The sequence below is a fragment of the Symsagittifera roscoffensis genome, chromosome 10, assembly GCF_963678635.1.
Source record: "Symsagittifera roscoffensis chromosome 10, txSymRosc1.1, whole genome shotgun sequence".
NCBI classification, from domain to species: Eukaryota; Metazoa; Xenacoelomorpha; order Acoela; family Convolutidae; genus Symsagittifera; species Symsagittifera roscoffensis.
Window position 1 is genome coordinate 17,925,112 of NC_087071.1, and position 25,841 is coordinate 17,950,952.

General features: G+C 34.2%; 3 protein-coding genes across 4 annotated transcripts; all 3 read left to right on the forward strand.

The window, feature by feature from the left end:
* Positions 1-664: 664 nt before the first annotated feature.
* Positions 665-9,342, forward strand: LOC134855253 (uncharacterized). The gene is made up of 5 exons (XM_063871719.1): positions 665-1,328; positions 2,374-2,764; positions 3,311-3,500; positions 3,888-4,090; positions 8,963-9,342. The coding sequence occupies exons 1-5, from the start codon at positions 713-715 to the stop codon at positions 9,267-9,269; spliced, it is 1,707 nt and encodes a 568-aa protein (XP_063727789.1). The 5' UTR covers positions 665-712; the 3' UTR covers positions 9,270-9,342.
* Positions 9,343-10,022: 680 nt separating this feature from the next.
* On the forward strand, positions 10,023-13,620 carry LOC134855105 (uncharacterized). Its single transcript, XM_063871490.1, has 4 exons — positions 10,023-10,218; positions 10,801-10,930; positions 12,946-13,142; positions 13,403-13,620. The coding sequence occupies exons 1-4, from the start codon at positions 10,067-10,069 to the stop codon at positions 13,524-13,526; spliced, it is 603 nt and encodes a 200-aa protein (XP_063727560.1). The 5' UTR covers positions 10,023-10,066; the 3' UTR covers positions 13,527-13,620.
* Positions 13,621-18,810: 5,190 nt separating this feature from the next.
* Positions 18,811-24,951, forward strand: LOC134855345 (D-altritol 5-dehydrogenase-like). Of its 2 annotated transcripts, none has more exons than XM_063871844.1 (5): positions 18,811-18,948; positions 20,985-21,086; positions 23,216-23,428; positions 23,891-24,074; positions 24,364-24,951. In XM_063871844.1, exons 2-5 carry the CDS (start codon positions 20,997-20,999, stop codon positions 24,825-24,827), a joined length of 951 nt encoding a protein of 316 aa, XP_063727914.1. In that variant the 5' UTR covers positions 18,811-18,948; positions 20,985-20,996; the 3' UTR covers positions 24,828-24,951. The 2 variants fall into 2 exon arrangements, with proteins under 2 accessions (XP_063727914.1, XP_063727913.1); XM_063871843.1 differs by having other exon boundaries at positions 18,815-19,250.
* Positions 24,952-25,841: the final 890 nt, after the last annotated feature.

Below are 25,841 nucleotides of genomic sequence, written 5' to 3' on the forward strand. Positions count from 1 at the left end.
AATTTTTGACCCTTAATCGTCTGTGGACCAAAAAGAAAACACTAAGAAGTAGCCCAGGGCTATGGTAACTCAATTAGAAAAGATTAGAAGATTGAACTTGGTTTAGAATTTGGTTTTTTAGATGTTTTTTTTCTCCATTATTTTGTTTTGTATCGCAAGTGGTGCGAAGCTCAGCATCGCCTCTGTAGGGTAATTTTGTTCCCCTTTTTTTCTAATTTTCAATTTAGAAATTTCCATAATCAATCTCCACGCGACATAACAGAAAAGACGAACACCTCAAAATTTTCTACGACTAAACGAGTAGCCTGTAAATTATGTATTTCTCTAGATGAAATTTTGTAAGCTATACTTAAATTTGTTGATGTTTTTTGCACATAGTGTAATTGATGCCCAATTTGATGTTTTTCTTGTAAAAATTCGTAAATTTTCAAGACTTGCGCGATAGCAGTTAGTAAATTGTAGTTCAAATTAAATCAATTTAAAAAAGAAAAAAATTCGATCTTAATTTATTTTCTCTGTTCACGAATTGTGTCAGCATAACCAGGTAAAGCATCAAGTAAATGAAAATACAAAATTTATTCGAAATTTGAAAATTTTATCAGAGGTACAAAATATACGTGAGCTGAGCTGCAAATTTGGCATCATATTCTACCAAAATACTAAATAATACTGCAGTTGAAAAGTTACAAACAACATATTTTCAGAAGTGGCAATGGGTGTACCGAAAACAGAGGTCCAAAAATCCGATAAAACTGGCAAAACAACAACTCCCGCCTCCAAAATGCGGAGGGGAAAGAAAAAAGTCGGGCAACCACTTGACCCGGCCCTCCAAAAAATTCTACACAGAGAAACGGTGACAAACAACGAAGCAGTTGCTTCAAGTCCGTCTAAAATGTCGAACAAATCGAATTTAACCGAGGAAGCTATTGATGAAATTCTCAACAGATTAGCGACATGTGAAAATTCGATTGATAAAAGTGATTTGTTCATTTTGTTTAAACTTGAAAGCTGGAAAATTTTGTCGAGAAATTTGGACCGAAATTCTGAAGTTCTAGCTAATGTAATCAAGTCGTTGTCTTCTGGTCTTATACTTAATATCGTACCAAAGCTTATGGTAGATTTACTTACTAAATTTCAGTCAACTGAAGAAAACTCTGACTCGGCGAAACTGTTGCAAAATTGTCTGAAGGTTTTATGTGAGAATAGTGAAAGTAGAAAGGAGTTCTTTCAGTCGTTTGAAAGTCATTTGTTTAAATTTGTGGATTCGCCCGTTGAGATGCACGCGAGTTTGATCGAGAATCTGTCTGTCGTTGGAAATGAGTCGCAAGGTAATGTTTAGCCGATATTTTTCTCTTGCTTGGGCCATGTAGTCCTGAAAATTATCTTAGAAAAACAGGTCCATAATGACGTTGAGGACCGTTTTTGGAAGATTTTTACCAAAAGAGCGATTTTTAACCGTGCTCTCCTCTCAAAAAATAAGTATATTTGTCGCCTTTACAAAATTATAAGCGTTATTACACAAGCAAAGTTGAACTCTCTTTTTTTTCAAACCTAATTCGCAAATATTAGTGTGCTTTTTGAAAGTGTTCGTTATTGTTCCGACCATGGTCTTTAGAAAACTACTCTTTAGTAAGTTTTTTTTCTCCAAATTAGTATATTCTTTCCTGCTTGGTGTGATAAAAGGATATGGCGTAAAAAAATAATTTAGGCATATTAGACAGTCATAGTAATATAGGCAAATTGGACAAAAATTTTCGTCGAAAAATGACCAGAAAAACTTTAAAAGTTTTAAAATTATTTTAAAAGTTTTTGCAGAACATTTTTGAATTTTTTTGAAGCTTTCGGTTCCCAAATGTAAAGCTGAAAAACTCCAAAAACAAGTTTTACTTTCTTAAAATTAAGTCTTAAGGTCTTAAATTAGGCATAATTCAGCTGTTGTAAGCCTGCTCGCTTGCTTTATTCGCTCGAATTAAGACCAAAAATCAAAATTTTCCAACCGGTTTTTTTTCGACGAAATTTTTTAATATGGTTCGAATCACAACTGAAAGGGCTCTAATATGATATATCAGGTCTTATGATTATTTGTGGTACCTGATTTTGCGTGGAAAACAAAAAGAAAAAACTAAAACACGCCTGAATACAAAGTTCCTCCCATTTTTCAAATGGTCGGAACAATAACTAGCTATTAAGTACAGCCAATGCTAAGGATATTGCTTAGCAACTAATAGAACTTTAGCTTCAAGGTATCATGGATCTGTAGTGAAGGAACAAAAATGAGAAATGTAAAATTGTTTTTTTTTTGCAATTACCAAACTTTTCCCGTCAATTTTTTGAGCTGACTATTTATCTAGATTCTATTTTTGATTATTTTAGGACCATTCAAAGAAAGTACTCGAAGTCTTATTCTGTCAATGCTTACTAAACTCGAATCAAAACTACACTTCAAAAAGACCTCAGTCGTACCCGCCATTGAAGTCTACATGAACTACCTTTGCAAAGACATCCTGAACAAATTGGACCCTAGATCAGACGGAAAAATAAACCCGACAGAAGCGAAAGTGACCTTCTCGCAACTATGTCGGAAACTGAAAGACTTCGTGTACGATAACAGAATAAAGTATATTCCGTTTGTTTATGTAACAGCAGCTTCGATTCATTCGTCGTTCGCGGAACATTTAGTCCGAGTATTGTGGGATTCGTTCAAGTTGGACCATTCGTTGATGTGTTTGCATTGGCTCGTCAGTTTCGTCTGTGATACCAATTTAGGAATGGAGCAACATTTTATTTTAAAGCACCCCAAGTTCATAAAATAAATTTGAATCGAAAATTAAATTAAAGTTTAATCATAATCAAGTTAATCAAATTCAAGTTTAATAAAGTAATTAGTCAAATTAAAAAAAACATTATCTTAAAACATTCAAGATAATAATCCGATTTTTAAAAAGAGTTTAGGTTACCATCTGATAATCTACTTGAAAAAAAAATGACTTTAATTTTCGGAATTTTTGATGGGATCTAGAATATAGAAATGAGACAAATTAGTTTTTACAATCAAACATATATATCGGGAATGGTTTGAGTTTTGTGTGTTTGATACCCTGAGTTAGGATGATTCAATCAAGTAAAGCCATATAAACACTTTTCATTGAAATAGTCCTCAAATTGAATGCTTGATTTAAATTATCAAGTATTTTAGTTAACCCGGTCTCAGTAAGTTTTTAAGGGTCTGTTGACTCTGTTTCGAGAAACTATTGTTCAAAATTTGAATTTTGTTTCGGGGAGTTTCAAAATAAATTGAGGTGATTAATTCAGTGCCGTTGCCATTGGTGAAAGACGTGATGCGACATATTTCATTATTCATGTGTAAACTAATGAAGAAAGAGTGCTTCTCTGCTGTGCGAGGGGGAAGGAAGCGCTCTTCTGTTGGTCTTCTGACGAAACAAGAGGAAACTTCTTCAGAAGAGTTTGTGGTTAAGCAGGCCTTTGTGTATGCGTTTTATGTAAGTACAAAATAGAAAATGAGTAGATGTTTTTTAATCAATAACAGAGCCTACAGTGTAACTCACTAGTAATAAACACGAGCATGTTATGCTACTAGTTTCAACAGTTCGAAAAAACAAATTGGTTTCTGAAAAATTTAAGCGCTTTATTCTCATGGTTCATGTTTGACCTAAGCGTTTTCCAAAAATCAAAGATCCCATGTGTTAAATATTTGGCTCGAACTCATTATGGCATCAGCACAGTTGGATTTTTGTAATAGTAGCTTATTAAAGACAGAATTATTTACCTCGCCTGTACTCTTTCCTTCTTCTGGGTTCTTCTACTTCTGAACGTGAATTATGAAAATGAAAATTTTGTACTTTTTATTACTTTTAATTGTATTTCAGGCTTTGACAGCCTTGCTGGTTCAATTCGATCACGAACTGACAGAATCCGAACTGCAACTGGCCTTCGTGAAGAGTCTCCGATTCGACAAGTTTATCTGCAGCAAGCTACAGCCTCTGGCTCTCATTCCGAATGAACTCAGCAAACAGTTCATGTCTATAGCAGAGTCTCATTCCAATTTGTTTCCCAATATGCGATGTTTCAGGTTAGTTGTTTATACGATTTTGTTGGAGTAGTATCCTGTTTGAGAAACGGAATGATTTTAATTGGAAGTATACACCGTTTAGCTGTACTTGTAGTCAGATTCCGTTTTCAAAAAGAGAAATCTTCCCTCGACGCTGTAATTTCATTAATAGAAATACAAGAAATTATTTGTCGCACTGAAGATAGTCTGCGGTTTTTTTGGATCTTGCTAAAGCGTTCAACTCAATATCTCACGATTTTTTTCAACAAAAAATTGAATAAATGGGTTTCTCAAAAACGGCTATAACCCTTTTCAAAAATTTTCTGAAAAATCGTCAAAAAGCAGTAAAATTGACAAATACAATATCTGAATGGGAAATCTTGAATCACGGAGTGCCACAAGGGACAAATTTTGAGAAATATTGCAAGAACACACTAAAAAAGTGCTAGATGACGTCGATGCTTACATGAAAAGAATCGTCTCACTTCGAATTCAGATAAATTATAACTTCTTTTGTTCAACTGGGAAAATAGAATAGACTCAGTTTGTTCAGAATAATCTCGAAATTAAAGTTTCAAAATCATGAAGATATATCCAGGAATTATCTTGGGACAAGATCTAAGCATATCAGTTCAAGTTGACAAAGTGCTATGCAAAATGACTCAAGGAATCCGTTCACTATAACTTGCAAGGAACGTAGTACTTTTGAATGTTCGGATTATTTTATTCAAATCTTTAGTATAATCCGATAGAACATAAAGAAGTAGAAAACAAATATCAGGAAATCAGTTTTTTCTCTACGGAACCATTAAGCTGCATAGAAACAAAAGAATTTTACAGGTAATACGCCAGAGTCGATCGAACAACAAAAAGGCAGAATCAGCGGAAAGCGACTGCATTAAAAATGGAATTCATTAATGTAGACCTTCCTAGACATGATGTATTAGCTAAGAGGTTACATGGAAATGTTACATGAAAACAGTTTCATGAAAATGTTCTGCTGATAAAAAAGATTTGAATTATAGAAACAGAGAAAACGAAATCCTCTTAATAAACCGAAAATTGCAAAGATAAACAGCTTTATCGTCATAGCAGTTATTCATGTGTTAGCAAAGGATTTCTTTAACCATTATTACGCTTGCAATTAGCAAGCGTTATCAAATCGGAATATTGACTTTTTCGGGTTAACAACTTGTTTGACAATCATTTGAATCACTTGGTATCTTGGTTTATAATGAATTCAAATTTCTAAGCGTCTCTTTCACTCTTAGACTGGAGGTAACGAATACGCCTGGGGTACCAAAGGTCCTGGGTTCGAATCTGAGCAGGCTCTGTTCTTTTTCGAACCGGAAATATCCCGTTTCAAAAAAAAATTGTCGGCTTATTTTTTGTCTGCTTACATTTGTTGGCCTACTAACCTAATTTTGGGTCGTTTGAGTGAACCATAATTTGTATGCTTTCTTCCGGATTGCACTAAACGTTAAAAATCTCATTGTAGATTTTATAGTTCAAAGATTTTCTTGATAGCAATTTCATATTCGCTCAATAACTGAATTTGAATTTTCATTAAACGCCATTGACTGTTTTTTGACGTATTTGCTGCAATTAAAACTTCATTCCAGACAACATTTTTAAGATTTTTATTTTGATCTTAGTAGCTCTTCTTTTCTGTCTGCTAGCTTGCAATGCTATTTTTGGTATCGCTTTGCTTCGGTGTCTTTCATATGGAACCCTTTCATCATCCGGTTCCTTCTCAATTGGTCTAGGGGTAACGCCGTCGTCTTTGCATCCGAAGGTCTGGGTTTCGAGGCTCAGTCGGTCTTCGTTTTTTTTTTCAGTTTGTATACAATTGAAAAAAAAATTGGCTAAAATTGACTTTCATCATTTTTCTGCTAAAATTTTGTCAGCTAATTGCTACATCACGGATTTTGCTTGCGCTGTAAGCAACTTCCAATGCGTTCTAGTATTAGGTGAGAACTTGAAAGATAAAAGTTTTTTCATAAAATCGTTTTTTTTTTCGGCTCAGGTGGTCTGCTCCAAGATTGTCGACTTTGTTGACTGTTTGTAATTTCTTTCAGTTGCTAATTTTATACTCTAATTTCTGGGATTTTTGCTTGGAATGAATTTCTATCGAGACATATTGAGATATTTAAAATTTTGGTAGACGTATTTTTTTCATAACTTTTAAAATGTTTTTTCGACTTCTGATGTTTTTTGTTTTTGTTGTATCGCAAGTGGTGCGAAGCTCCGCTTTGCCTCGGTTTGATATATTTCGGATTGGTGATTCGTTGAACCGATTTAATAGCGGTACTTTAATGCACATGCAATGCTTGCAACCCTAATTTTGACTGCTCAAGTTATGTTCAGAGAATGTTGGATGTTTAGTTTTTCTGAGCCAGATGACTTAGCATTTATTTTTTTGTTTTTTGTGTTTGTTTGCTGTATTTGTAGTCAGATTCGGTTTTCAAAAAGAGAAATCTTCCCTCGACGCTGTAATTTCATTAATAGAAATACTAGAAATTATTCGTCGCACTGAAGATAGTCTACAGTTTTTTTGGATCTTGCCAAAGCGTTCAACCCAATATCTCACGATTTTTTTAAACAAAACATTGAATAAATGGGTTTCTCAAAAACGGCTATAACCCTTTTCAAAAATTTTCTGGAAAATCGTCAAAAAGCAGTAAAATTGACAAATACAATATCTGAAAGGGAAATCTTGAATCACGGAGTGCCACAAGGGACAAATTTCGAGAAATATTGCAAGAACACACTAAAAAGTTGCTAGATGACGTCGATGCTTACATGAAAAGAATCGTCTCACTTCGAATTCAGATAAATCATAACTTCTTTTGTTTAACTGGGAAAATAGAATAGACTCAGTTTGTTCAGAATAATCTCGAAATTAAAGTTTCAAAATCATGAAGATATATCCAGGAATTATCTTGGGACAAGATCTAAGCATATCAGTTCAAGTTGACAAAGTGCTATGCAAAATGATTCAAGGAATCCGTTCACTATAACTTGCAAGGAACGTAGTACTTTTGAATGTTCGGATTATTTTATTCAAATCTTTAGTATAATCCGATAGAACATAAAGAAGTAGAAAACAAATATCAGGAAATCAGTTTTTTCTCTACGGAACCATTAAGCTGCATAGAAACAAAAGAATTTTACAGGTAATACCCCAGAGTCGATCGAACAACAAAAAGGCAGAATCAGCGGAAAGCGACTGCATTAAAAATGGAATTCTTTAATGTAGACCTTCCTAGACATGATGTATTAGCCAAGAGGTTACATGGAAATGTTACATGAAAACAGTTTCATGAAAATGTTCTGCTGATAAAAAAGATTTGAATTATAGAAACAGAGAAAACGAAGTCCTCTTAATAAACCGAAAATTGCAAAGATAAACAGCTTTATCGTCATAGCAGTTATTCATGTGGTAGCAAAGGATTTCTTTAACTATTATTACGCTTGCAATTAGCAAGCGTTATCAAATCGGAATATTGACTTTTTCGGGTTTAACAACTTGTTTGACAATCTTTTGAATCACTTGGTATCTTGGTTTATAATGAATTCAAATTTCTAAGCGTCTCTTGCACTCTTAGACTGGAGGTAACGAATACGCCTGGGATACCAAAGGTCCTGGGTTCGAATCTGAGCAGGCTCTGTTCTTTTTCGAACCGGAAATATTCCCTATCAAAAAAAAATTGTCGGCTTATTTTTTGTCTGCTTACATTTGTTGGCCTACTAACCTAATTTTGGGTCGTTTGAGTGAACCATAATTTGTATGCTTTCTTCCGGATTGCACTAAACGTTAAAAATCTCATTGTAGATTTTATAGCTCAAAGATTTTCTTGACAGCAATTTCATATTCGCTCAATAACTGAATTTGAATTTTCATTAAACGTCATTGACTGTTTTTTGACGTATTTGCTGCAATTAAAACTTCATTCCAGACAACATTTTTAAGATTTTTATTTTGATCTTAGTAGCTCTTCTTTTCTGTCTGCTAGCTTGCAATGCTATTTTTGGTATCGCTTTGCCTCGGTGTCTTTCACATGGAACCCTTTCATCATCCGGTTCCTTCTCAATTGGTCTAGGGGCAACGCCGTCGTATTTGCATCCGAAGGTCTGGGTTTCGAGGCTCAGTCGGTCTTCGTTTTTTTTTTCAGTTTGTATGCAATTGAAAAAAAAATTGGCTAAAATTGACTTTCATCATTTTTCTGCTAAAATTTTGTCTGCTAATTGCTACATCACGGATTTTGCTTGCGCTGTAAGCAACTTCCAATGCGTTCTAGTATTAGGTGAGAACTTGAAAGATAAAAGTTTTTTCATAAAATCGTTTTTTTTTTCGGCTCAGCTGGTCTGCTCCAAGATTGTCGACTTTGTTGACTGTTTGTAATTTCTTTCCGTTGCTAATTTAATACTCTAATTTCTGGGATTTTTGCTTGGAATGAATTTCTATCGAGACATATTGAGATATTTAAAATTTTGGTAGACGTATTTTTTTTCATAACTTTTAAAATGTTTTTTCGACTTCTGATGTTTTTTGTTTTTGTTGTATCGCATGTGGTGCGAAGCTCCGCTTTGCCTCGGTTTGATATATTTCGGATTGGTGATTCGTTGAACCGATTTAATATCGGTACTTAAATGCACATGCAATGCTTGCAACCCTAATTTTGACTGCTCAAGTTATGTTCAGAGAATGTTGGATGTTCAGTTTTTCTGAGCCAGATGACTTAGCATTTATTTTTTTTGTTTTTTTTTCTGATTTAAAGTAATAAATGAGCCTTGATTTCTATTGGCTGAATGGTTTTTGATTTTTAGATTAATTAACTATTGCACTGTCGAAGATATGAAAAGTAACTCATGTAAAATGATCTGTTTTAGCACCGTCAGCTCCTCTATTCCCGATGATGAGAAGAAAGATCTGAGAGTCAAGCTACGCCGAATATTCCAGACTGAATTCGACCTCGAACAGTCCAAATGGGCTGTCGAACCTTTCTTGAGATCAACGCCTGATAAAAAAGATGAAGTGAAAAAGGAAACCATATCAGCTGAAGCAAGCATGATCAAATCAAATGACCTTGATAACGAGTGTGAACATGCGATGGATTTAGAGGATTTAGATGAACTTCATTTGTATCAAAAATTGAATTCTGCCTCTGTGAAAGTCATTTCAGATTGGTTAATTTGAACTTGATTCTCTTAAACTCTTCGATGAAAATTGTTCAATGAAAGCGAATTAGTAAAATTGAAGTTTACGAGAATACATTGTTTTGAGAGATAAAACACAACGACGACATAGCAAATATATGAATCCGCTTTTTTCACCAGCTGAAAAATTGATAAGAGTTTTAGTTTTCACAAGTTATTAAGAGTAATGAACGTATTGAGGACTCTTACATAAGTCTTGCTGATTTTTTTCTTTTTTTAGGAAAAAGACTTAAAATTTGTTCACGCTCAATTTTCGATTTTTCGCGGTTTGACTTGTGATTTCTTTTTCAGTGCATTTCCATTGTTGAAAGGAAGGCAAAATCCACTATCAAAGAGAAAAAATGTATAAATCACGAAAAACTGACTTGTAATCCCAGTGAAATAAAGGTTTTGCCTATTGGTCCAGTTTTCTCTAATTGGGTTAATTTTAACAAAAAAGTATCCATGGGTAAGTGTTCTACAAATTCAAAGAGCTTTAAGGTCATTTATTTTTTTCTTCGCAACTCAAAAGTTGAAGATTTTTGAAAAAAAACAAGTCAGTTTTTGTTTCAGTTTTTTTGCGTTCATTACTCTTTTCCAACTGTCAGTTGGCTATGTTGGGAGCTTATTAACGAAACTGACGAAAAGTATGATGATTTTGTTGATAATGTTTTATTTTTTTCCTGAGTGTTGTGAGTAATAAAAAAATAAAATGAGAAACAACTCAATGTATTGTTCTGGTAGTCCTTAGGAATGATTTTTTCAGATTCGTTTATATCTTTTGTCTGTTGAACAACTATGGATCTCGAAGCAGAAAGTGTAACCACAGTGAAGCTGTTCGACAAGTGGTCCCTCCAAGAGGAGAGTGTGAGGTGTCAGGACTTGTCTATTCAGGACTATGTTGGTATTCGAAACAAGTGTCTCAGATTCCTCCCTCATACTTCTGGAAGGTAAACAAAATGTTTTAGTTATTGTTATAGAAAGAGTGAAGCAATGTTTTAGTAAGAGTAATGAACGTAGTCAGTACTCTTACAAAGGTCTTGGTGTTTTTTAAGTTAGCCGTAGTTAGTGCAAATTTCTTATATGATATTGGTGACCTTGAGCATCGTGATCGGTCAAAAGACAGCATTTTAGGTCATAAAGATCACATCGTGTCAAAATAGGACATGACATAATATTGTCTCAACCATTAAAATTTCTATGAAGTTTTAGTAATGGTCGCCTTTTGAAATGCTAGCAAATCTCACCTGCGGTCTGTCGCCTTACGTTCAGACATCCTCCCATGTTTGACGAGGCTGATGTTCTGGGGTGTTGGGTCTATTAAGTAGTGCTGAGTAATTTGCTCCATTTAGATGTTCATATTTGTTGATAGAACGGATATTGTCAACAAGTTGGCATTAAATATATTTTGTACGTGTAAAGTTTGTAACTGGAAATTTTAAAAGCGGGCACATTGCTCGTTTTGAATGAGTTCTGTCTGTCAGAACTTTTCGCCACTATTTATATAGCATCAGTTATGTTTTTGCTATTAGATACCAAGTGAAGAGATTCAGGAAGGCCTCCTGTCCGATTGTGGAGCGACTGGTTAATTCACTCATGATGCACGGGCGAAACAATGGAAAGAAACTCATGGCCATGCGCATCGTACAACACATGTTCGAGGTCAGTTATAAATGTACTCTGATACGTCCCCAAAATAGCTGATTAACGGCTTTTCTTTTCTAAATCGATATATAATGGTCTATAATATGTTAATGAACGAAGCGAGTTTTCACTTTATAAGGTCATCATTTTTTTGTAATTTTTCCAGGATTTCTCATGCTCATTGCGTAATATAGCAAGGATAGCCGGTTACTGTGCAAATAGCACAGAATGTTCCGACCATAGTCTTAAAATTACATTTTTTTTTTCAAATTAGTGTCGTTTTTTCTGTGTTGATGAAAAAAATCTTAAAAAAATAGAAATTAGGTAGGCTAATGCGTCAGTCATAGCCAAACAAGGCAGTAAGAAAACACTTTTTGAAAAAAAGTGGCTAGAAACACGAAAAACCATTTAAATTTTTTTGAAGAATGTTTTTGAATTTTTGAAGTTGTTGGTTCTCAATATGGCGCTAAAAACTCCAAAAACTAACTTTACTCGGGTAAAACTGAGTTTTAAAGGCTTAATTGGAGTTTGAAAAAGATATTATAAGCCTGTACGCTCTCTTATTAGGTCGAAATTAGACCAAAAATCAAAAGTTTCAAACCGGTTTTTCTCGACACTGAGAAAGTTTTTTCAAAATTTTTAAATGTCGTTCAAATCACTTCTGAAAGGGTTTTAATATGACATATCACTCGACCCATTCCAATTATTGTTTTTGGTACTTAAAACAAAAAGAAAAAGTAACAAAAAACTAGAACAAGCTCAAGCAAATTCAAAGTTCCTCCACATTTTTCAAATGGTCGGAACAAAACTATGTTGGTCTCTATTTTCAAATCCAATAGACAAAAACGGCAGAATACCAGTTCAGCGTCCCCAGAATACTATAGACCCACAAAATGCAAAATTAAACAAGCATAGCCGGCAGCTTTGCAAATAGCACAGAACCTTCCGACCATACTCATAAAAAAACATAAAACGCTTTTTTATGTTTTTTTTATTTAGTGTTGTTTTTTGCGAGTCGTGTGATAAAAGTATCTGACGAAAACCTAGAATTAAGGCCTATTTCACAGTCAAAGTAGAACAGGAAAATCAGGCAAACGTTTTGTCGAAAAAAAAAGATAAAACAAAAAAAAATGTTCTGAAATTAGTTCAGAAACTTGAAAAAAATATTCTTTTTTTTTTGCCACTGGGACAACAGCGGTTCTCCGCGAAGAGTTGATCAGCTCGCATCTTGATCCTTTCTTTGGTGGATAAATCGTCTTAGCTGAGTTGCACTCTGGCATACGGTTTTTTTACTCAAATGTTTAAAATTTGAGTTCTCTCATTGCGGAGAGCGATTCGTGAATTGATTTCGTAGTACCGCTATAATTGTCATCTTCGTTTTTGCATTCTACAGGACTTCGACTGCAACATTTTTTAGTAATAAGAGTAATGAACGTAGTAGGTGCTCTTATATAGGTTTTGCTGATTTTATTCAGGAAAAAGTCTTAAAATTTGTTTGTCAATTTTGATTTTCCGCGGTTTGACTTGTGGTTTCTTTTTGAGTTCAGTGCATTTCCATTATCAAAAGGCAAACTCCACTATCGAGCAGCAAAAATGTAAAGCTCACAAAAAATGTGATCAAATTCTAATTTCGAAAATGGAAATTAATTGTCAGATTTCCCAGTGAAATAAAAGTTCTGCCTATTGATTCACTTTTCTCAAATTGGATTAGTTTTAACAAACAAATTGTTCTGAAAAGAGCTTTAAGGTCATCTGTTTTTTTTTCTTCGAAATTGAATAGTTGAAGAATTTTGAAAAAAAAAAAGTTTTTTTTTTCAGGTTCCTTGCGTTCATAGCTCTTTACACGATAGCTCGATACTGTATCTGTACACTGAATAGAACCTAATATATGTGCTATAATGGGCCGAATTCGGTGTCTATACGAATTCGGTGTCTATACTTGAAAAGATTTTTGAATTGTTTTTTTTTTGTAAATGTAACCTGAAGTTTCTGGTATTCTACTGGTGTTAAACTAAACAGTTATTTTTCTGTAGATCCTGTACCTCTACACTGACCAGAACCCGATAGATGTACTAGTGGATGCAATCATCAATGCCGGACCTAGAGAGGACTCAACTAGGATAGGGAGAGCAGGTACTGTCAGGAGACAGGCGGTGGATGTTTCTCCCCTGAGGAAAGTGAACCAGGCCATTTACTTCGTGTGCACTGGCGCCAGAGAAGCCGCATTCAGGTAATTTATTGTTTGAACTTGATAATCTGAATTTGAATGTGTATTGTTGTATAACTTCAAGATGTGTAATGTATAACGCTCATAATGTGTAATGTGTGTAGTGTATTGTAAACTTGATTGTGAATTCATGAATTAGTGTATTGTGAATTTTTTCGTTTCATCGAAATAGCCCCGAATTTCAGAATTTCTTGGGAATATTGAATAATGAGTTTCAAAAAACTTCAAATTTGCAAAGTTTATGAAAATTAATTTATTTGCAGGAGTGGCAAGACTATTGCAGAGTGTCTTGCTGACGAAGTGTTGAATGCCTCAAAGGGATCCTCCAACTCCTACGCTATCAAGAAGAAAGACGAAATCGAGAGAGTCGCCAAATCCAACCGATAAGTGGATGGAACTAAATGATGGCTGTCTCAAAGGACTTAGAGCTGACATGACATTTTTGATGTTCATTTAATTGAATTCAAATGTTTGTCTCTCTCGTTTTTAAATGAGTATTAGATGTATTAAAATATTCGAAGTGTTTGTCTACAAACAAAGAACGAAGTGAAGGTGAAATAATTATCTATTTAGTTTGTGGTTTTGGGTTTTTTTTTTTAAATAAAAGGTCCGAGAAGTTGTTGGTGCTCATTTTTTTGCTTGATGAGATTCTGTTGACAAATTTAAGGCAAATTACGCTGGAACAGCAAACGTGCAAATGGCGCGCATAGTTTTTAGATTATTAGAATATCTCTCTTGTTAATCATGAAGAAATCGTAAATTGAAATAGACTTCTTTCTTTCAAACTCAAAGGGTGATAATAATTTTTGGGTTTGGTTCCGCGTTCCTTAAGTGCGTTGTGACTGCGACCGTTTTTAGTGATAATTTGATTTAGTAAGGTTTTTGGGAAAAGTTCAAAAACGAGGCTTGAAAATAGTTAATTTTTCTGAATGCATTGGTTTTAACTGCTTAGCACATTGTTTTTGTATATTACACTAAATGAAGCATCTTCAAAGAGCTCGGTGTCGTGTGTAATGATAATTGATTTTTTGCGTAGATATTTTCAGTGCTGATGGTTTTGTTCTACCTTATTGATGCGAGCTAATTTATTTTACGCTGGTTGAGGACAAGTGCTGTTAAACCAGTTACTCGATTTTTCTTACCTATAAACAACTAGCTAAACTCGTCCTTAAAATTTAATAGTGCAAATGGTTAAAATGCTTACTGAGCCAGATAAGTGTTTTGAATTTCTGTCGGAATTTTCGACCAAGTAAATCAAATATTTTTCAGATGCATATTTTTGGCTGCAAGGGTTGAGCTACGATTATATGAATTTGTTTCAATATTTTTCAACTTCTTCGAAAGCTCAAAATCTGCTGGTTTTCACGCTTATTTCCGCGTTTCGCTAATTAATGGATTTTGAGTGAGTGTAGAAAAATGTTATTCGGCATGAAATTGTTCACTCTAATTACGAAAGCGCAAATGGTGCGAATAAACCTGACCGATTTCTAGATTGAAAACGAGATTTTAATTTTAAACTTAACAGCGGTATAAAAAGTTTACCCATTGATCCATTTTTCTCAAATTTAGTTAATTTTGTGAAAAAAGTATGTATATTAAATTGTCCTTCAATTTCAAAGAGCTTTGAGGCCATACGTTTTTTTCTTTAAAATTTGTAGGCTGAAGTTTCAGCCAATGCTAAGGAGTTTAACACAGACTATTATTGTTCCGACTTTCGTAACGAAAGTAACGGAATAATTGTACTCGGGGTAGTTGTTTTTTCTTCAGATAAATTTTGATTTTTTAACTAGCCATTTCTGACGGGATTTTGTTTTATACAATTTAAAAAGTATTGTTCTTCTGAGCTTAAATTTGGAAAGATTGTTCACCTGTAATCGTTTTTCGTAAAGTTATGGGGGTTTGAAAGTTTCCATTTGGGCCAATTTGGGACAATTAACGCGCGATATATTTCACGCGAATGTCCCACGTTTCGCTCCACACACGTTTCGCCCCTCCTAAATCTAGTGGCACATTTCGCCGCTCACACATTTTGCCCCTAATAATTTTTTGCATTTCGTCCTCGCACGTTTCGCCCCTAACGTTTTACACTGTTAATTAACGCCGCTTTCTTAATGTACATTTTAGGGGCGAAATGTGCCAGTAATTCATGAGGGACGAAATGTGTGTGCGACCATACTTTTAAAACGGTTCAAAAGAATTATAAACGCAAATTTGGTCAATTTGAACGATTAACCCGTGAATTATTTTGCGCTATTCACGCGTAAGCGGAGATTCAATCAGTCACAGAAATTGTTCCAAATTGGTCGAAGGAAGCTTTTTTGCCATAATTTGTTTGTTTCTAGGAGCGAAACTTCTCACTTTGTACTTAATATGGCGTGTGGGGGTATGATTTTCACAAAAAATTTCATATAAAATTTTCATTTTATTTTTATTATATTTATTTTTTTCATGTTATTACTGCTCCATAGACGGCTCTATAAATTGAGGCATGTTAGTTGGTACTTTTTTCTTCAAGATGACTGATACTGCTAAAGCGTCATAATTGGCGTGGTTCACTTGAGAAATTTTGAAGACTCAAAGTTTTTCTCATTCAGTTTTTCCTGTAGCGTTATTGGTCATGTTTCTGATTGTGTATGCGAAGTGCAACTTCGCCTCTGTGATTAAAAATACTACGCCTAATGTAGTATTGGAGGTGAAATTGTCGACCTGTTGTGTGTCTGATCTGATTATGTTTGGTCGGCTTAGTGCCTTGTTACGGATTTTTGCTTGGCTGTAATTAATTTTTATTGTAATTGAAAGAGCTATGATTTGTTATGTAATTTGTAGACTAAATGAGTTTGTACTTTTTTCGCTGCTTGGCTTAGCTTCGATTGTTTCGGTGCGTATTTTATTGAGTAATTGACCTAATTAAGCATTTTATTAAAGGAAAAATAGATTTTTACGCTTTTTTGTTTCCAATGGGGTGATCGTAAAACTTAAGATTTTCAGTAAATTTCAAAAGATTTTTCAATTGAAATCAATTTTGCTCAATGGGAGTCTAACCAACTTTTGCCAAACCAGCTTTGCGTCTGTGTACAAATGAAATTTTTTTCCGGTAAAAAATGAATTGAATTTGTCGGACTTTTGTGTGTTCAAGTTTTGTCGGCTTAGTTGCCACATCACAAATTTTGCTTGTGCTGTAAGCAACTTTCATTGTAGTTGCAAGTGCAAGTTTTGTTCATTGTAGATTCAGGGGAGCTTGTTTTTTTCTTAATAATTTTTTTTCGGCTCAACTGGTGTCAGATTTTCAGCTTCGTTGCCACATCGCGGGTTTTACTTGTGCTATAAGCAGCTTTCCTTGTAAATGCAAGTGTTGTGCAATGTAGTTTAAGGGAGACTTAAAAGTTTCTAAATTTTAAAAAATAAATTAATTGTTTTTTGGCTCCATTTGTGTCTGCATAAAGGTTGTCGGCTTTGTTTCCTCTTTATAAGTGTCGTTCTTTTGCTAGTTTAATATTCAAATGTCTAGTATCTTTGCCTCAAATGAACTTCAACCGATACTTATGAAAATTTAAATTTTGATAGAACTAGTTTTTTCAAAATTTTTCTTTTGTTTTTTGCCTTTTTATGTTTTTATGTTTGCTAGTATCAAAAATGATGCGATGCTCCGCTTGGCCTCTCTGTCGAAAAGTGTCAATCATAATGTTACAGAAATTTAGATAATTTCGAAGTTTAAAGGGCTTTATGGCCATTTACTTCTTTTTGAAAATCGCAAATTTAAGGTTGCTTAAAATTGACATTAGAAGGCCAAACTGCGGCCAATTTGGTGTGTGTATGAATCTTGAGTCCAAAGACAAGTCTTAACACATGTTAAAATTTTGTCGGAACGATCAAATAAAACGATAGAACAAGGCAAGTCAAAGAGGGCACCCCTGTTGCGGAATCCGCTTACAATTCACAACATGCACTGTTTGGCCTCGCTATGAAATAATTTTAATTTTTCAACCTGATGGCTATCTTCAACCATCATATTGCTTTCAAGAAGCGTGCCTAAAGTCAAATGTTTGCTCAAAAAATTTCAATGTGAAATCTACATACACGTGCACAGAACATACACGTGCACAGAACTTGCACAGTGCATAGAGTTTTTCTACAATTTCTTGAGATAACACGTACGCTCAAGTTTCAATAAATGTTTTTTTCCAACGTATGCACTAATAATCCCGATCTGTAATATTGGAAATCGCGGGTCTGATCCAGACAGTGAACTCAATAGGAAACTACGAGGAACAGTAAAGTAAACAAATAAGAAGCAAGGCACCCAATTAGAAAAAACAATTAGCCGAATAATTAATCACTTTTTATTACAGCAGTTAGTTTTTTTTTCTTTCGTCTTGAGGACAAGCAAATTGTGCATCAATTAATTGCTAATTGCAAATTGTGCATCCCCACCAAAACGTCTTGAATTTGTTTTTTTTTCAGCTCCTGTTTAAATTCACTGCCTAGATGAGACCCGTCTCCTAGTATTTCACTCGAATAAGCATATCTTGTTTTTTTAGACCCTATTTTGATGCACTAGCAGATTGTATATCAATTAATGAATTTCTTAAACATCTTATTTTGAAGTAAATTTAATTTTTTACAATAATTTCTCGGCAATGAACCAGATTTTGAGCAAAGCTTGTATCATTTCTGCGTAACTAATGTCAGTCGTTTGTTCAGCACTTTCGTTTGACAGCTTGTGTACAAACAAATCAGATAAAACCTAAAGATGATTTTCGATTTGAATCTATCGTTCATAAATTCTGATTAACTGAGCATCATTGAGATGAAACTTTGCAGTAAGCAGGGCGAAACAGATTTCGTCCTAAGACAGATTTTTTGCAAAAAAATGATAAAGTTGACCTTTCTGTAATCCGTGTCAACCATTATTTTGAGGCCAAAACGCCTGTTCGCTAAAAACATCTCTTCCTATAGCAGCTTAAACTTGAACTTAAACAGTTGTTTTTTTTTCAAAGTTAACGGAACTATAGCGAAGAACTAAGCAATAAAATTAATCGATTTTAGTAATCTTCTTTCATAGATAATATTATTAGATTAAAAGATTATTTAGGGTTTATTTTTCCGCCACACTCTAAATTAGTTTGAGGCCATAGTACTGATTTAATTTTATCATAGAATTGTTGAAGGCCATTTAGTTTAATAATTGCTAGATGATATTTAAAACTAACGGTTTGTCTCGGCTGAGACTTTGTTTTCACATGTAGCTAAACAGGTTATGGACTAAAACAAAGTTATAACACCGTATTGTTTTGTTTACTTTAGTCACGCCTTCTCATTTTACATGCTGTAGGCAGCCCTGCCCCCTGACTTAAATAAGGTCATCTAATTGTCATCAACCATTTAGGCCCACCTCCCCTCAAATATTTGTTCAAATTATTCTACCTTTTTGTGAAAAACTTCATTATCTTGTTTCAAAAATCTCCATATACGGTTATGAACCATTCCAAATTAGGCAAAACTAAATCTGATTTGGGCAAAGTTTTGATCACATTGGCAGCTGAAGTCTTTTGTCCCGAATATTGTCTAAAGTTCAGTTTAACCTTTAATAAGAATTCAAAATTCTTTTATTTTTTTGAAATCAAACACGTAAAGAATGTATTTTGTTGACTTATGCTTCGCGATTATAACGTAATAGTCTTCTTTGAGCAAGTACACGCCATCAGAAAACATCTGATAAAGATATACATTCTACTATTTTAATCTACATCTTAGCTCATTCAGAAGTTGATTTTTATATTTAGTTATTATCGGATTATAAATTGTAACCGTAAGTTCGCCTTAGTTAGCCTTGAAAGCTAAACTTTCAGAAGTTGGTTGTAATCTGGATTCTACCTAAAAGAAAACTAAATTTTGAATAAAAATTTGTTTCAAAATTTTGCAGAAAAAATATTGATCTATCGAATTCAGACATTGGCAGAGACTTCATTAAATAACTGCAAAATTTGCGCCCAATTTTGAGATAAAAATCTACTCTGAAGCCGCACAATGAAAGCTCTCGTGAACAGTTTGGGAGAGAAGCGGCTGAAACTTGCGGAGAGACCTCTGCCAGCAGCTTTGGATGGAGACGAGGTAAAAAAAAACTTGAACCAAATAACCAAAACTAGACAAAAAAATTTTAAGCTGGGGCGCAACAGCGATTCTGGATGAAGAACTGAACAGCTTGTATATGTTGGTACTTTCCTTTTAGGATAACTCGTCGTGGTAGCTATATTCTAGAAACCCGATTACCTTTACGTTAACTTTCAGTCCCGGAATCCGTTATAAATGATGGAAAACGGATATCTTCATTTTTCACCTAATGCAAATGTTGTAGGGAGTTTTTATAAATCTGGGTACAAGTTAGCAAATAATTCTAACGGTTGAACTATTTCAATAAATGGGTAGATATTCTTTTCTGGGTATCATACAAGAGAAAACCGAAATAAAAAAGAGATATTGGAGAGTTATCCATCTATTATATATTTAAATGCGGGCTTCATTATCTCGCCGCGTTTGAGTTTTTTCAACGTAAAATTTTTGTATTTTTATTTAGCGAATATTTTCACGTTTAAGCTATATCAAATAATGCAATTTTTAAGGACTTTTTTCGATTTTCCAGTTTGATTTCAGCGTTTCATTTCACCGAGTTGAAGCAGCCCTATAGTGGGATGGTATCGAGATTTCCCCAGGGTTGCAATTTTGGCCTACAAATATGAAAGCCCAAATCTTTTAAGTGTACGAGATACGACGGTTTCTGTGATTTTTTCACAAATTTTCAGAAAACACAAAATACAAAATAATTTTAAATATGTGAAATTCCTAACCCTGTTGTTGCGTGTTGTCAGAGTACTCTCAAGGATTGCGAATCTTGCCTCCAAATATGACTGCTCAAGTTTTTGTAGTTATCAAGTTATGACGTGTTTTATGATTTCTTTATTATTTTTTGAAACATTTAGATTTTGAAAAGATTTAAAATTCTCAACTTTGTAGGTAGGTACTATAAGGGTACTCTCAGGAGTTAGAACTTGCAAATCTTGTGTCTAAATGCGACTGCTCAAATGCTTTTAGATTCCGAGGTGTGACGTTTGTTATGTCTTTTCTTTTAAAATTGTTCAAAGAACTTTGATATAAAAAACTTCACAAAGTTGTATGGTTTTTCAAATTTTGAATTAAAAGACTTGAATAAAAACCTCTACACAATTTGAAATTAGCAACCCCGTAATTGGGTGCTGTCAGAGTACACTCAAAGGACGCAGATCTTATTTCCAATTTCAATATAAGTGGTTTTTTATGAGCTGTTAAAAATTCGAAGGACCGGAGATGCGTTACACGCTAGTTTTATTTAAAGCTGTTATTTATTCAGCTGCTAAGCTGTATATGATTGTTACCCAACAGACCAAAACTCGTTTTTGGAAATGTTCAATTAATGTTAGAAAACTTACTGTAATCATGAAGTAGGACCAGTTGTTCAATAAACCCAAGAAAGTTTCACTGATGTCGCTGGAATTCCAGTTTTATCTCCAGAAGTACAGGTCAAAAATGGACCTACGTGTAGTAACAAACTGATTGGCCGCTGCTAAAAAAAAATGAAATAAACAAGCTTTGTTTTGCCAAATTTCCCACCTTTTTGTTATTCTCTCCTTCGTTTTTTTTCGACTATACAATAAGTAAACTAGTTCATAATTTATCGAAATTCGAATGAAAATCTATTTTTTTTACTGACTGGTCTTTAACTTAATTAAATTTTTTGTCTAAATAAATTTTTATAATATACTGAAATCTAACAGTTGAAATCTCACTGATTTGTGTTTTTCCTCCTCACAGGTGTTGCTGAAGATGGTAGCTAGTGGAGTGTGTGGGACTGACCTGAAGCTGGTGGAGGGCAAGATCAGTGGGGCGAGCGATGGGGTCATCATGGGCCATGAGGTCAGTCATTTCCAATTCCCATAGTCTTTATCAATATATTGGCGTGCAATAATTTGAAGAATAAAACGTGCATTCAATTTTTAAGTTATATTTCGGAATCTTAGATAAATATACTGCACTGAAACAAAAAAGTGAAGAAATTAAAGAATCACATATACGAAAATTAAAGAAACTATTAAAGAATCACATTAACGAAAATACAAAAACTAATTGCAAACATTGAAAGCCACATATCCAGTTAAAACATTTTTTGTTATATAAGGGTTAAATATGTATAAAACATTTTTAATGGGATAAATCGTAAAAAAAAACAAATTTTATTTACATGTAAAATTTCAGCAAAGAAATGGAAACTAACAGTATGTATAGCTGATACAGCCATCACGATATTTTCGTAGCCTTTAACTACAAGGCATTTTTACATTTTACAATCTCCAGTTTTTTTATAGATGCCTTCAGTTTTTTTTAGATGTTTCATTATAAGCGTTAAATCGGCACAAAAGAATTTAGTTTCTGGTATGTGGGCTTGGTAACCGAAGTTATTTTTCATGCTGAAGGGAATCAAAGTTTCTTTTTTTTACTCAGGTTTTTGTTCATTATGTTTTTCCTTAACTCTACGGGGTCTGCTCAACTAATTTTTTTCTCCTTATTTAACAAGAAATGTCGCTTTAGAAATGATTTTCTAAAGTATATTTTTGTGATATGAAATATTTGGTAGATGTATCGTAAGAAAGTTTTTATCAACACAGAATCCGCAATTTTTGCAATTGAAACACAAATATTTGTCATCTGAGTTGGCCTGGTGGTAACGTCATGCCCGGGAAGCTAAAGTGTCTGAGTTAGAACCAGGACTAGGAGCTGTTTCTACTTGCAAACTTAAAAAATTCTGTTTTGGAAAATAAATGTCGGTTTTATATTCGACTTTTCGTCAGTTTAATTGAACTACCACTTTCTTGCTATTTAGGCAGTGTTTAAGCGTAATGAACATAGTGAAGATTCTTATATAGGTCTTGATGATTTTTTCCGGAAAAAGTTTTAAAATATTGATGCACATAAGTATAATGCACTTTTTGAGTTCAATTGAAATTCATCTGCTGAAAGTGACGTAAATAGCACTCTCCAAACACGAACGTGGAAATGGCTCATAAAACGTGAACTATTTCTAGTTTTAAAAATAGAATTTGTTTTTAAAATTTCCCAGCGGGATAAAAACTTTACCTATTGATCCAGTTTTCTCAAGTTGGATTCATGTAATCAAAAAAGCGGCAATCATAAATTGTTCTAGAAAAAGCTTAAAGGGTATCTATTTTTTCTCTGAAATTCGAAAGTTATGATTTTTTTAAACAATGACTCTGTTTGTTTTATGTTTACTTGCGTTCATTACTCTTTTCCAATCTTCGATTGGCTATGTTTTATATTTAAAGTCAAATTTGATTTATTCCTGTAAGTTTTAATTTCATCAACTCTAATTATGTATAGTTTTTTTATGTTGTTTTGTTCTCTCAATTGGTTGCGGTTTATTGATTTTCGGCTTAGTCGCCTTTTTTGGCGTGTTTGGTTAAGTAGTAAAGCCTTTTTAGTCGTGATTCTCAGTGTTGAGAAAAATCGGTTTGACATTTTTAATTTTTGGTCGAATTTTGAGGTAATAAGTTTTAGTGAAGTCTTATTATAGCTGATTTAAGCCGTGAAAGCTTAGTGTTAGTCTACAAAAATATTACAATTTTTTTCTAGTCTCTTCCTGCAAAAACTGTTTTCCAATTGGCAGATTTGACTTTTTTTCATCAGACCACACAGAAAAAACAACAATTTGAAAGTTTTTCTTACGATTATGGTCGGAACATTCTGTGCTATTTGCGCAGTAACTGGCTATCCTTGTTATATTATGGTTTCAGAAAGCCTTTATTTATAGATACTCGAAGTGTACGATTATTGGGTTGATAGTACATAAGCAATGATAATCATTAATGTATTCTGAATCCTATATCTTGTTTTGAGTCTATCACACTGCAAGTTTGCCTGGAAGTAATTTCGTCAAAGTGGGGAAAACCACAACTTTTATTCTTCAAACAACGCACATAACAAGAACATTGGTCGTTTTTCCAGACATCCAAAAACGACTTAAATTTCAGAGTGTGGGCGACATTGTGGAAGTGGGTGCGAATGTGGACTCGGCTCTCTATCCGATCGGGTCTCGGGTGGTGATGCAGCCGAACATAGTGTGTGGCAACTGTCCGAAGTGTGACAAGTACCAGGGTATAAACGACAATTTCTGCGACAACCACTCCGCCTATGGAATCATAGTCGACGGGGGCTTGAGCGAATACGCCAAATTCAACAAGAGGGCAAGAGACTACAAATTTTTTTCTTGTCAAAACTAGACCGTGAATTGAGCGTTACTACAAATAAAACATAACTGAGTTTTGATGTAACAAATTTATGCAACATAAAAGTGTGGACATTTGAGTAATTTTTACATTTTTCAGTTGTGCGAATTGTTCTTATGTCATGATTAAGGATTGCCAGTAGCATATTGTTTGCCAGTAGGACCAATTCAGCGGTTTAGTGTATACTAATTTTGTACATTATAACGCGTATTGCTGGTGCGGGGGGGAGCTACCCTTTTCCTTCTCAAATTTTTCTTTGCTCTGCATGTGCAAACTTTACCCTGAAAAGATTTGGGCGCTTTTGCGAAGATGATTTTACATTTTACAGAATAAAACTCTTACGCTGTCTTAAAGTCGTGGATTGGAAAATTTTGAAGCTAATATTTAATTTCCGCTAAAACACGCCTCTTTATTTTTTAGAATGTCCGAAGGATCCCAGAGGAGTTCACATCCATCAGTTCTGCTCTGATTGAGCCAATCGCGTGTTTACTTCATGGCTTCTGGCGCATAGAAGCAGCAGTGGCTGAAGTTCGACAGCCCAAATTCCTCGTCATCGGAGCCGGAATGATCGGACTTCTCTGGTGCCGAATCTTCCAGTGCGAAGGTCAGAAGATCAAACCCTGTCGGACCATTTTTGTATCTTTGAGTTACATCGCTGATTGCGTAAAATACGTGATTCAAATACTCTTTCTTAGCTCTTAGCCTCCTTCATCATCTTAAAAAGAGCACATCAAAACTCAGCGTTGATGTCAAAAAATTTTTCTACGATATTTGCGTTATTTTTAAATTCCAATATTATTTCTGAGTCTGAAGTTTGTGCTTCTTAGATTTTGTTTTGGCATAAATTTGTTTTGTTTTTGTGTCAGCAATCAATCAGCTCCTTAATTTTTTAGGTTATTCGGATATTTTCTGTACTGACCAGTCGGAAGAACGAATGAAGATAGCTGAAAACCTCGGCGTGAAAACTGTGAAATCATCCGACTTGAGTGGAAACAACCATGACGATACTTATGATGTAATCATTGACTGTACAGGTTATGCGCCTTGTTTGACCTTGGCGGTTGAAAAAGTCGCGAAAGGGGGAACTATTTTGGTGTTCGGCTGCTGTGCCGAGAAAGCTGTCACCGAAGTTCGTCCTTTCCAGCTTTACGAAAAAGAGGTTCGAATTATGGGAAGCATAATTTACGAAACAGAAAAGGAGTTTGATCACGCGATTGAGTATGTCTGGAAAATGGAGCAAAAAGGTCTTCTAAATCTAGACGACTTCAAAATTGGGAAGTATGGCTACCATGACGTGGAAGAAGGTTGGGAGAAGCTGATGAAAAAAGAGATCCCTAAACTGATTCTGATTCAGTGATAATTGATTGTAATAACCAATTTGAATCCCCATAATCGTCATATTAAACTGGTGATGCTCGGTTTGTAATTTTTTATAAGTAGTTATACAGAATTCGGCTCGGATAATAAAAAAAGGTAATCAATCTATCTTTTTATCGATTAAGGAATTCATATAGATTTGCTTTATTTTCTCTGGGCTAAAACGCCATTTAATGCTGAGCTTACAAAAGAAGCGTAAACGTAATATAACTGATCTTCGATTATTTTATGTGAAAGTAAGCTGCGTGGTATCGCAGAACAATGGTTTCAATTCAAACTCGCCTCAACCCTTTGCAACCTAAACATGCCGTTTAGGTTTGCGGATAGATTCAGTCTTATCAGTAAATGAAAAAGGAAAAACTTTAAAGTGTTTGCAACTTTTTTGTCATATAAGTTCTATAATTTAAGACAAGTCACGTGATACACTAACAATTTTTTCATGTTTTTGTATTTGAAAAAGACCCAAATAAAAAAAGATCAAGTTGAAGAAAATGTTTTTGTATGATACTGTCGATAATTGAGTCAGTCAGGTGTATACCTCAGAACTCTATCATTAACTACTCAGATGAAATTCAGTATGTTATCGTACTAACTCCTTCCAAAATCTTCATTAGCCTTATTGATACTGGTTTCAAACAACTGATAGAGTCAGCTGATGATCTAAGAAAGTTTAAGTAATCTTTAGTTTAACAATCAAATGATATCATATTTCCCTTCCGTATAGTAGGGTAGGAGAGCAAGCTTCCATTATAATCGTTACTCTGCATGGATATAAAGATCATCATCACCATCAAAAATGTTATAAAAACAGCAATTTATTGAATTCGAGGGTGTTTTGCATTTCATTTTTGTAAAAACACAGTTCGTCTAATTTTAGTTGTTAGTCGTCACGCTAAATTAGGCTGAAGCTTTTATCAGCGTCGGTTGTCTGCGCTTGAAGACCTTAAGCTTAAAAATCATCATATGTTTTGTAAAACAAACAGTTTGAGTTTTC